Source organism: Pelobates fuscus, chromosome 5 (assembly GCF_036172605.1).
Source record: "Pelobates fuscus isolate aPelFus1 chromosome 5, aPelFus1.pri, whole genome shotgun sequence".
NCBI lineage: Eukaryota > Metazoa > Chordata > Amphibia > Anura > Pelobatidae > Pelobates > Pelobates fuscus.
The window spans coordinates 127,811,524-127,824,321 of NC_086321.1; the positions used below are offsets into that span (position 1 = coordinate 127,811,524).

Consider the following 12,798-nt stretch of genomic DNA (forward strand, 5'->3'; position numbering starts at 1 on the left):
CTTCATGTCATCCAGGAGTGCATCTGGATCTTCAATTCCTTCAGGGACACATTTCTTATTCTCTGGGAGGGACTCTAGTTTCTCTACCAGGGCTTTCAGACCCTTCAATTCAAACTCTGTGAGGTGCTTCCACCGTGTTGGTACCTCAGTAGTTGGAGAGCCAGCTGGAGTTTTTGGAAAATCACAGTGCGCAATTGACTTCCCACTTTCATCTGAGTCATTAGACAAAGTTCTTTTAAGATACTGCATTAAGGTGACCTTCTGTATACCATCAGCTGCCTCCTTTTCATCATAATGTGTGCTGTTTGGCGATGTGTCTTCATCACCTGAAAGTTTGGAGGTCCTCTCAATAAGGTCATCTTTTTCCTCATGTGTGTGTGCATCACATGACTCTTCCTCCATTTCTAACCAGGAATCAGATGATAGGGTGTCTATACTGGTCTTTGTGGTTACATCTAGGAAATATAAGGAGGATTAGTGTTAAGGTTCGTGTGCCCCTAAAGCTGGTGGTTCTAATGCAGTTAAGAAGGTACATTGAAATATATTCACAGGTGCTCATGTAACACGGACTGCAATTCCAGCATTCATCCATACAAGCGTAAAGGGGACTATCTTCAATAGCTCATATTTCTCCATTTACACTAATTGTTCAGAATATTTCAGAAGGACTGCAAGAAAGGACCAATTAATATTAACTTCTATTAAAGTATTTCTTTTTAGTTTTCTACTTAAAGCATATGTGCTTTAAAAATACAGCTTCGGGGGGGGCGGGGCCGGACCGCCGAGCTGGACGGTCGCAGGCAAGCAGAGCTCCTGCAACACCACGCTAAAAAAGACTAAAAATATGCCTTAAAATGAAAAACAGACCGACAGCTACGAAGCCTAAAGCTGAGGAACCGCTGGATCCAGGGAGAGGCTGGCTCACCGAGCTACAGTCCCCATGAGGGGAAATTCTCGTTAACTTACCTGAGGCCTTCTCCGGCGGTGAGTGGGGTGGAAGGCCGCTGCCCCACTATCCTGCCACACAGCACCCAACCTAGGGCACAAACCTGTGCGGGCCCGGCCCTGTTCCCCCTCCCCCCCACCCCCATGGACCGGGGGGTGATCCCGGTCCTCACCCTAAGGCCTTGATCCGGATGCCGCGGCCGAAGCTGGGGGGTCGGACCGCTAGGCCCAAGATGGCAGGCGCCACGTGCGCAAGCGACGAAGGGAAGACCAGGACCTAGCACTGGTACACACGGCTGACAAGGCGGCTCCTGCCTTCAGACACGGCTAAGCCGAGAAGCGAGATCACTTACTCCCCCGCAGCCACTTAAATCAGCGACGACAACGGCGGCACAGGGGAGTAGGAGGTAACCAGCGCACTGACTACCGCCGCCTGAATGGTTTAAACAAGCAACCAGCACGAAGACGAACCGACCTCTCACCCCACACCCAGCCTGCGACAAACCTATCCAGGAACTGACAACCTCATGCCGACGACACCGAGCTCCCCTTCACGGCTGTTGCCGACCCTCAGAGAAACGAGAGGGACAAGCATACTACAGCACAACTGCAGACTCACAAGAACCAGTGAGAACCCCAAAGTGCAGCATGGGTGGACTGTGTCCTGATGCCTGCCCCGGTGGACATTCGCTTCCTGCTATACAGATAAGGCAGGTGTCGACAGATAGTGGGACTCTCATTGAATGTGGGGTCACTGGGCCGCCAGGAAGACGGCCACCCGCAGAGGCAGCGGGGGTGGTCCCGGTCGGCTGGGGTGATAAAAGCGTTGAAGCAATTTACCTATGCATGATTTTTGTTAATTCACAAAGCTTTAGTTTATTTTCATGATGTATGTGTTGCTCCAGCATGATTTAGAGCATTTACAGCTAAGTCACTGCTTTGACCCAGCCTGAATTTACTATCTTCTTCCTTATGATTTCACTCTCTGTCACTCATCTGACTCTACTCTTATTAACCATTATAAAATTGTGCATGTTAAATATTTACCCCAGTGTATTACATGATATTAAGCCTGAGGAATGCCGTTGGGGTACCACAGGTCTGTCTGTACCAAGCTTATGCACTGCAAAAATATTAAATAAAAAATAAATAAAAAAATACAGCTTTATTACATTAAGTACTCCATCTGCATAGCCTTGCAGTTGCATTCCTGTCTAACCTGATATTTAAAAGGGAAGAATGAATAGTAATTCTGCCATCAGTGGTGTAACTACAGGAGTGGCAGTTGTTGCGGCTGCCTTGGGTGCAAATATCTATGTGCACAGAGGAGCAGGATGAAGGGTGTTCCCAGGTGGTGTCCAACTGGCCATCTTAGGCCACCCCCAGAGAGGGCAAATATTCACAAATGCAGAGTAGGCACCTGCTTACTTGGACGGCAGGTGCATACTATGCCAAAATATGCCAGAGGGAGGGAGCACTAATCTCCCAAGTCCTCACACTGCTCCCTCGCGTTCCATCTTTGATGTCACCCCAGGCCCCGCATGACTGAAAAGTGAGAGGACCTGGGAGATTGCAGGGGCACCCCCCCAGCACCTCAGGGAGAGGATCCACTCAAGTTCTCCCAAAGGTAGGGAGGCTGGATGGGCCTAAAAAAAAAAAAACACAATAAATAAAATGAATACGTGTGTGTAACTGTCAGTGTGTGCATGTGCATGTGCCTGTCAGTGAGAGTGTGTCATTGTGTCTGTCGGGGAGTGTGATTCAAAATCAGTGAGATTATGTCTGTCATTGAGCGTGTGCCTGTCAATGTGCATATGTGATTGTGTATGATTATGTGTATATGTGCCAGCGTGTGTATTTGTGTGTGTTTTTCAGTATGTATGCGCAGGACAGAGTATGTGCAACCAGCAAACACGAACTGTACATACAAACACATTCAAACACAAATGCAAAATTTTGTTCCAGGGCGACTGTAACTCTGATTACGCCTTGGGCTGCCATGGATAACAATTACAAAAATGCCCCATTATTATCTGTTTGACCATCAAACGATTGATCTTGTCAATATATGTTAAAACCAAAGAAAAGGGACCGGTGGGGGTTATCCCGGCTCCACTCAGCCTGTATCACGACTACCCCAGCCACTGGCTTCACCAAGCAATGGAACCAGCGGTCAACCGAGTCCGCAAAGGCCCAAACAAGATGGCGGCCTGCACGAGACCGGCGAAGCAAAGCACCCTCATAAAGCCATCTAAACTTGTCCACGACTTCTTTCAAAGGCTCTGCACCAACCTATGGGCACAATACCACAACAGGGGTCGGTCATTCCGACTAGCAGTGAAGGAAACGGCGGCATGGATCCGCCCTGCCACCCGGCGCCGCTTGTGCAGACACTCGCATCGCGCCCCCAGAGCAGCAGCCAGACGGAGACTGTGCCGGAGAGCCGGATGGCGGGAAGGAGAGGTTAACTCCACAAGCACCATCACCCACCCTCGCATACAACTGAGCGAGACTGCCAGACAAACCCGACCCGCTTACCACTCAGCAGCACTAGTGTCCTCCGAACACCGCAGCCTCCAAGCAACGGCAAACCCAGAGCGGTTCCTCGCTTGCAGCCGCGCCAACCGCCAGAACAGCAAGACATCAACCCTTACCTCAACCTGGTGCAGACCGCACGATGAGGGACGAAAAGGTCGGTGCCCACCGCGAACCAACATGCAAGACTACCCCCAGAAGCACACCAGCGGCATCGGGTGAGGACTTACAACTACCCGTTGCCCAGCTACCTGCCTAGACACACAATGGGACTTGGGACGCTCTTATTACCATTACTAACAAGTAAACTCTAGACCCTGCCGTTTTACCATTGTTAGGTTTTTTCTTATTTTATTTTATTTTATTTTTTTTTCTTTCTCTCCCACCTTGTTCCTGTGTAAGACGTTTAAAATGCCGAGCAAATCTTTAATGTAAATTTTCTGTCCTTCTACAGCATGTTTCTCTATGTTTGTTCATGCATAACTAATCAGGCAAGCAACAATACTACAGATGTACCTTGCTAGCTAAACAATCTATACCAGCATAAGTACCAATCGCTGGGAGCTAGACCTGATTGAATAGCCTGCATAATGGCCTAATTAACTACTTACTATAACTATATGCACGATTGAGCAATGTCTAAGCGTAAAAATTCACAGTACCATTTCGAGTCTAGCCGCTGCCATTAAAAGAACGCTCACCCCTGCTTGGTTACTGAGTTTGTTAATACGATGATTAAGCACACTATTGTGGCTGAATGCGCCACTAGGACTGACTAGTTTCTCGCATAGACCACTGAAATTTTATCAGGGCCCCACAGAGACAAAACAACCACCTACTATGATCCTATAGGATATTGAGTAGAAGGCCTCCCACTGCGACTCTAGCGAGTTATACTATTGTACAGTTTGTCATGCCCACATCTTAACTAGGCCGCATGACCTTACGAGCAACATCTAAACCTGAATGTTTAATATGTGCGACATACTCTCTTCTTTCGGGTACTGGGTGACAACACTCTGCAGGGCCTATACACGACATAAACTGAACGCCACAAGCGGACTCACAAGCGACCTAAAGCAATCAGGGTATAAGCCAGTTATATTTCATACCAGCGAGGTTGTAGATTGCACTTAATTTCTGTATTATTTTTCCACTATTGTTAGTATTATTTTGTTTAATGCCTCTGATGGTTGCCATGATTTGTCATATTGTTGCTCACGGTCAAGGTTATGGAGCGGCTGCTTTTCTCCTTGGATACCCTTCCTCCTTGGATATCCCTCCAAGATGGCAAAGCTAGCCCTAATGTGTTACAGCTGTTTAAGCTTTCTAATACACTACGAGTTAAACATGTTTATATATATATAAAAAATAGTGCATCGTTCTACTGTACTCAATTGCTTTCCATGTAATACACTCTGTCTTTGAAATGTGCATGCGGAGTGCCTTTGGGGTACCGCGTGCCTGTATGTTAACATCATATGCACTACAAAAATAAAGAATTAAAAAAAAACCAAAAAAAAAACAAAGAAAAGAAAAAGTTACCTGCGCTCTCTCCTTAATCTCTATGTATATTTAGACAAATGGAGGTCATTTAGTTGCTCCAATGGCCATTGGAGGGAATGCCCGCCTGCCAACGTCAAGGCAGACCCCCACTAAGCGGGTCCTAACACTGACCTCCATTTGTCTAAATATACATAGGGATTAAGGAGAGAGCGCAGGTAACTTTTTCTTTTCTTTGGTTTTTACTATATATTGGGACTGATGTGTACTGTAGTCATTGCTGCCGGCCCAGTAGTGATGGGAGTGAGCGCAGAACTTCTCTTTTTGTATTTGTGTCAATATATGTAACTGGATTTTTTTTTTCCAATAAATATGAATAATTTTATCTACTAAAAATGTATTCTGGATCTTTTCTATCCATCGATGTCTAAAAAAAATATACCAATGTCATCAAAGTACTGGTATATCCATTAGCATCTAAAAACTCTTTGCAACACTTACCAAATAACATGGACTCTCTTTGATACTCTTTGATAAGGTGGGATCTCTTCGTTAATGTGCATACATATCTCTCTAAAACATACCAGCACATCTCATAATAGAAGGGATAACGAAATCTGGCATGTACCTGTTTATCAGAATAAAGAGGAGACAACATTTTTATAGTGGGATATACAATTGTAACAGTATATACTATACACCAAAGACAGGCAATGGCGCTTAATTACAGATTGGTTTAGTTACAAAATGCAATACTTTCATGACATAGTTGGGTATACATACAATTCATCTGGAGCAATTACATTCAATGTATAACTCAACAAATTCACTAGTCACTAAGCAGCTCCAATTGTCCCTAAAATAAGTCTTATGAGTACACCTCGCACCTCACTTTTGCAATGTTCACGCTAATGCCTCACAATATTAGAACAAGAACATTGAGGCAGCTGTATTGGCATTTCACTTCACCATTTTCACTGTGGGGCAGCATGGTAATTTTGAGCAGGGTGTCTCAGTTATTTAGAACATAATTTATCAACCCAAGATGTACAAACCAAAGAGGGTACGTAGCTTGGAGGTGCATCAGTATCAGTTTAATTTCACAAATGGCGGATGTGCTATAAAATAAAAATAACGGATATATGTCACTTAAAAAAAAAAGTTACTGTGTGGACTTGAAAGGACTTCATTGAAAAGGTATTTTTGATATTTTATTCAATAATATAATTCCTAGAGAAGTGACAATTCCCATTTAAGTGGTATTAGCAGTGGACAAAACGTGGGTTAAAAAAAATTAAAATAATTATATATATATATATATATATTATTCATACGCAGTGCATGATGGACATTTACATCTAAAATAACAAATTGCGGTACTTAACTTTCACTATTCTTGGAAAATTACTTAGCATGACAAGGGAATTTCAAATTAGCACGAAACGAAAAAGACGAAAAATTACAAACAAAGTTTCTTGCCAAAAACTTTCAATTCCTTTGCCAATTTTCCAGAATTCCAAATTTCATAAACATCAAGAAGTATAGTAAAGGGTTCCATTGAGTATATTACTATTACATTTAAGTTTAATAAAGGATATTCTAAACACCATAACCACTAGAGAGCCCTCTGGACTCCTGTTGCCATAACCACTACAGAGTGCTGGTTATGGCAACAGGAGTCCAAAAGCGCTATCCCATGGTAAGTTGTCAAACGGTTTACGAATGGTTTTACATCTTCTTGGCACTGTTGGATGCCCTATATCAGAGATAGGCAATCTTCAGCACTCCAGATGTTGTGGACTACATCCCCCATAATGCTATTACACCCATAATGCTGGCAAAGCATCATGGAAGGTGTAGTCCAAAACATCAGCAGTGCTGAAGGTTGCCTATGCCTGCCCTAGATCCTTCCAGTCTACAATAATATGCTAAAGCAAAAGAAGTTCATGCTTTAACTTTGCAAAACATTTGACATCATTCATTGGATGAGAGGGTGAGCCAACACTCTCAGCCAGTGAACAATGTCAAAAGTCTGTATGCGGATGCTCTCAGTTAACAAAAGCTGGTACACTAATGGAGGAATATGAACTGTGCTTTAAAACATCTATGCAAACTGGAAGCACTGCGGTCACCCAACAGATCCAGGTAAGGGTCATATGGTTTGTAAACGGACAGCTTCATTTGGGACAGTGTCTGGGGAACTGCATACTGAAGTAGTCGTAGTGGGTACATATCCATTGGCTGTAGTCTGATAATTTATAAACACACATTATTTGACACTGAAGACTGGCTCAGTTTCAACAAACACACATTCATGGGAATTCCATGTATAACCACTATTAATCTTAAATATTTTGCCTGGTTACTGTAACACTAGAATGTATCACATAATATGTTCTTGTTGCATTGCAGTAGATAATTAGGATAATGGAGGAAATGGGCTGATACAGCTGTCATTCCAGAAGACTTATTCAAATGCCATTTTGTCCCCCCCCCTCCCAGCAGTTCCCACTTAGGATTCTGCAATTAAGATTAATATTAACTGATATTTTGCACTCAAAGGTTATGTCGGCCTTGTTAGTAATGTATTAAACTACAACAGAGTAGTATATGTTAACCACTTTTGAATAAGTGCAATAAACAACACAAATGCACAGGAGCTTCCCTATGATATTTAAATTGGTAAATCAGTTACTGGCTAAACTAATTTTTAATGTCTTAAGTTTACCAGAAATAAATGTATTAATACTGTGGGATTAATAAACAATTAAAAACAGGAACTGTTAATAGTCTTAACATTCATATGCAGGGATTTATTTTGCATCTTTAATAATCGCCTGGTGAAATTTGAATGTAAATTGTTATACATAGGCTACTGATTAATACACAGTAAAGACCGATTTAATGTGAGGTGTGAGATTGTAACATTATGCCTTCCGGAGATCAGGGGTCTTTATCACAGAGGTCAAACACACTAGCAGCCGAGTGCAATATTGAATCAATAATGCTGCCTAAATGTACATGGGAAGATCTAGTATGGCAGCAAAAGGGCAAACACAAGGTTGTATTGATGTATTATTCAGTGTAATGCTTCGGTCTGCTTGCACAGAAAGCAAGATAGCTTACGGAGGAGCATGACTCGGGTTTGTCTGCGTCCAGATCTCAATAGCTTCCATGCAACGTGATGCAGTTCAGCACTATCTAATCGTGCATATATTTTTAAAGATTACTTCGTTTTTCTTATTTATACATATACAGTACAAAGCATTTGGACTGATGACACTTAACCCAAATTCGGTCTATGTTCATAATGATATAAATAGGTCTTTAATTAATGACATCTAAAACGTCATGGCTCTCTGTAGTCAGGCTAGACAGATCAGACAGGAAGAAATACAAAAAAAAAAAAAAAGAATAATAAGAGAATACATTGGAAGGACTTTCAATGTCAATCTTACCCTAGTTCGATCTTCAATTTCATATACACGAAGTTGCATGGGAATATTAAAGCTGTGCAATATGTTGCCGCCAAACACGAGTGAGTCTGCCGGCGTATACACTGCATGGATCCATCCTACAATCAAAAAGTAACCAGCTGTGAGGCGGCCTGCAAATACACATACAATGCCGCTTCAGTGCAGAGGTGGCCTGCGGCAAGATAAAGCTGGCTTTTTCCAGCGAATAGATATGAGGAGAGCTGCACATTATGCTTCATTCCAAACCCCAGTAGCTCAGAATTTTCCCCTTTCTTCCCCAAGAGCCGTTCATTCAGCGCTGCAAATACAAACTATTTTCTTCTGCATTCTATGCATGCGGAGAGGCCGCCTCTCATCAGCCAGCCAGCAGAAAAAAAGCAGGCGGACTCTGAGACCAGCGACAGTGAAAGGATTCACCCCCCACTCTTTCAACACCACCCAAGGAAAAAAAAAAAAAAAGCGCTTGGTCTATTAACCACGGCCTGATCTGACGAGCGTGCAATGCTAGCGATTAATTCTAGGGCAGTTCGAAATTATGGTTAAAAGAAAAAAAAAAAAAAAAAAGAATTGAGTAGCAGTCATGAACAGAATGGAAGAACTCTGCTTTAAACTCTGGTAAAAGCGCAGCCATCACAAATGTCAACGTTTATTGCGCAACCCATGCTGACAACACAGCATAACAAAATCAAACTCTAGAGTGACTTTTCTATGATCAATTATAAAAAAGCCAGCACAAAGCTGGTTATAACATTCTAATAACCTAGCCAGTACGAGGGCTTTCACACACGTCGGATCATTTTTACTGCAGGATTTTTTTGTTTTTCCTCGTCTCCCACCAATCCCTCATGCGGTCCAGATTTAATAACGATCACAAGTGACATACTTGTAAACAAATATCCCCAAGTCAGTAACAGAAAGATTGTATATTTATCACTGCATTTAAAAGTAATTTGTTAAATTGATGGGCCAAAATAGAGTTTGCAAAATATTGCCTTAGCCACGGAATTTCTTTTTTTTTTAGAGGGGGGAGGAAGGGGGTGATAAAGCGTCAGGTTTTCAGAATCTAGCTAGGTTTAACCTAGATTTTGTTTTCTGTCTTCTGTTATTCTTAATATTTTGTGCGCACGTTTTTTTCTTTGTGCATTAACTTTTTTTTAGTTTTCAACTATGTTGCACTATATCTGAATAAAATCGGTACTTTGTAGGATTCCCATTACTGAAGCTGTCTGCTTATTAAATGTGCGGTCCACTTTGATTTTCTTCTGGCAATGTGCAATTATGGAACTCCTGGACCAGCACCAGGACCAGGAGCAAGTAGTAACTGCAATCCTTTTACTCATTTCATGAGCCCCAGAGTTTGGGGTTGTGTCATAGTGTTATTTCTTACCTTTTCCTAGCAGAGCTTTAACACCATTCCTGAGAGTTGGTTCCCATGTGGAAATACTTCTGCATTAGTGATTTAAATTCCACCCATTTTCAGATCAGCTAATGTACCCAGCCAATGAATTCAATACAATAGGGTCAAAATTGATGCTCTATTGCTGTAAGAAAAATTTCCACTTTAGGTATATCTGAAGAGGATGGACTGAAGGCCCGTTGGGGTCCGATTCAGGTGAGTGCAAGGCGGGTCCTGGGCAAGTGCATGGGGTGCAAAGAGCGGGCCAATCGCCTATCACAGGGGGCCTAGGAGGTGGTAATAGAAGGGAACCTACAGTCCCCAAAAAATCACGATTGTTATTTTTGGGACTATCGTTTTCCTTTAATATATGGATATCTATTGGCTACATTTTAGTTATTTTCAATGGATACCTACAACTGATATAGCATACCACATCTCAGGCTGCTTCATGCACCACGAAAATGAAATGATTTTAATCTAAAAGCGGTCAGTGAGCGTTTGTGTGTGTCAGTCAATAAGTGTTTCAAATCAGTGAGATTGTGTGTGTCTTTGAGTGTGTCAAATCACAGAGGGTGTGTCTCAATATTAGTGTGTGACTTTCACAAAGGAATGGGGCTTATAGATGGAGAGGTGGAGTCGTTGCAATAGAAACATGCATGTCTGGACATGTGCAAAGGGGAGGGGTTAGTAAATATAACCACACACACCTGGGTCGCCAAAAATGTTTTTGCATCTGTGACCCTAGGATCAGGCCTGGATGAGTGTGAACCCATTTGAAAAGGTTTTAACTACATATAGAAGGAAGGCACAAAGGAAATCCTGTCATCATAACTACTGCACTTCTGTGGTTATAGTGATTAGGTTGCCTCTTTAAATGTATCTAAAACCCACGACTGTATTCCTTAAAATGTGAATCCATGTTTTCCATCTAAATTTTAAGTTATCTATATAACTTGATCACATTTAAAAAGGGCAATTTGGAAGGTGTGTATATACAGTGTGTGTAAATTTATAGAAGGGTAGGTACTAGGCCCAAACTGGCCATCAGACAAACTGAACAAATTCCTGGTAATCCGTAATGGCATAGGCCAGGGATAGGCAACCTTCGGCTCCGCAGATGTTTTGGACTACACCTCCCATGATGCTTTGCCAGCATTATGTGTGTAAGAGCATTATGGGGGATGTAGTCCACAACATCTGTAGAGCCGAAGGTTGCCTATCCCTGGCATAGGCCAAGACCAACAGGGGAATTTAGAGATCTCCCCTGCCGGTTCCATGAAGGGATGGCACTATCCTACTCCAGCCTTCCTGTATGCCTTCATAGGCTGGTGGCTAAACTATTGGCTAAATAGTTATCTATTGTGGGTAACAAACGGTGTCAACGTTTGATGCTGGATAGTGCTGTCTGGTGACAAATATTGTCACTTCAACAAATAGCTTATTTGGGAATCAAGCAAAAAAATAATGCCAAAATTAAAGCAGATTTCCAATTTGATCCTATGAAGTTCCTCACAAATCTGGTAAGTTCTACATGTGGGTATAAGAAACGGTTTGAAAAGTCAGCCTCCACTTCACAGTAAAGAGTACCAATATTACAGCTTTGTTAGCCACCAAAGTCTATTTGCAAAATGGAATAGAAAATAAATCTAAAGTTGTCTGATGGCCAATGTTATTTTTCCTCTCCACTCTGAATTGGAGGCAATTTTTTTTGCGTTTATCAAAGGGCCAATATATTAAACTGTTACTTCCTAAGCTACCTACACTTTTGCCAACTGGAGTGGCATCTCTCCAGGTATCAATTTTTTAAAGGAACCACATAAGTAAAAAAAAAAAAAAAAATACTTTTTTTAGTACATATGGCCCAAATGAAAACATGCATGCATTTAATTATACAATTCTTCATTAAAGGCTTATCTGAATACAGCTAGCAAAGGCTGCAGTTCTCTTGTCTCTTTGCAAGCAGTCTTCTAACCCAGCTTAGACTTCTTGTGGCTGTCCCATCACAGACTTCCCAATGCTGCTCAATGAAGTATTTGCAAGGCAGGTGCTCTGGGCAATTGTCTGCCTCTTGAGTTTAGTTCCACTGAGCTAACCAAACCAGGAAGTAACAGGACCTGTTTTCTGCTTCAAAGCCAATGGAGCCACTCTCCACAAAAAACATTTCAGCAAGATAAAGTACTTTAGGGGTCCAGAGTTTATTCTTAATACTATAATGTCCTAAAAACAAATTAGGTCCCAGCCCCCTCTTTGTTGGAGGTGAGGGGGAGGGGAGGAGGGGCAGAAATCGGATTCTTTAAGAGTACTGGTAGAGAAGCCCTGAAGAAAATACAGCATTCTGTTAAGTCTAAAAAGACTCCACTAGAGGCGCATCGGCAATGATTGAGGCATATTATGCCTCAATCACGCAGAGCGTCCATAGGAAGGCATTGAAAAATGCTTTCCTACGGACACTTTGAATGCACGCGCGGCAGTGCCGCGAATGCGCATTCGGCGCCGGTGACGTCAGACAAGGATGCTTACGTCGTCGGGGGAGGAGTGGTAAGGGAGCCCGGCAGGGGAAAAGGGTGAGTAGCAGAAGGGGTTTTGCCGCGGGAGGGGGCACCCTCAGGGTACTATAGTGTTCCTTTAAGGTTTAACCCTTTGAGTACCTCTGTAACCTTGATTGAGGTTAGAAGTGCTGACTAGTTCAACACTGTAACCTTTTTCTTTCTTTAATTTTTGTAAGCTTCATCGAATTGGCATTCGTGAGGAAACCTGCAGAAGCAAAATAAGTCCAAATACATAACTGACCCTAGAAAGGTAGCCTATGTATCAGGGACCAGAGAACTCTCAAGTCAGTTGATGCATCAACTGTGTTTCTGCACTAATGAGGAGAATATCTGCAAGAAGGACCACTTTATCATAAGTCACCTTGGAGAAAGATATCCAGTTGAAAGTAAA

At 42.5% G+C, this 12,798-nt stretch overlaps 1 protein-coding gene across 4 annotated transcripts in view; it reads right to left on the bottom strand.

Moving 5' to 3' along the window:
- Positions 1–12,798, bottom strand: part of KDM2B (lysine demethylase 2B) — a 222,607-nt gene that overhangs the window by 90,372 nt on the left and 119,437 nt on the right. For 2 of the 4 annotated variants that reach the window (XM_063454263.1, XM_063454262.1), the window contains exons 9-11: positions 8,442–8,557; positions 5,485–5,611; positions 1–455 (exon numbers count right to left, since the gene is read on the bottom strand). In XM_063454263.1, the coding sequence (XP_063310333.1) occupies positions 1–455; positions 5,485–5,611; positions 8,442–8,557 (698 nt within the window). Of the gene's footprint in view, positions 456–5,484; positions 5,612–8,441; positions 8,591–12,798 lie in introns of all 4 variants that reach the window. The other 2 variants (XM_063454261.1, XM_063454260.1) reach the window with 1 other exon arrangement.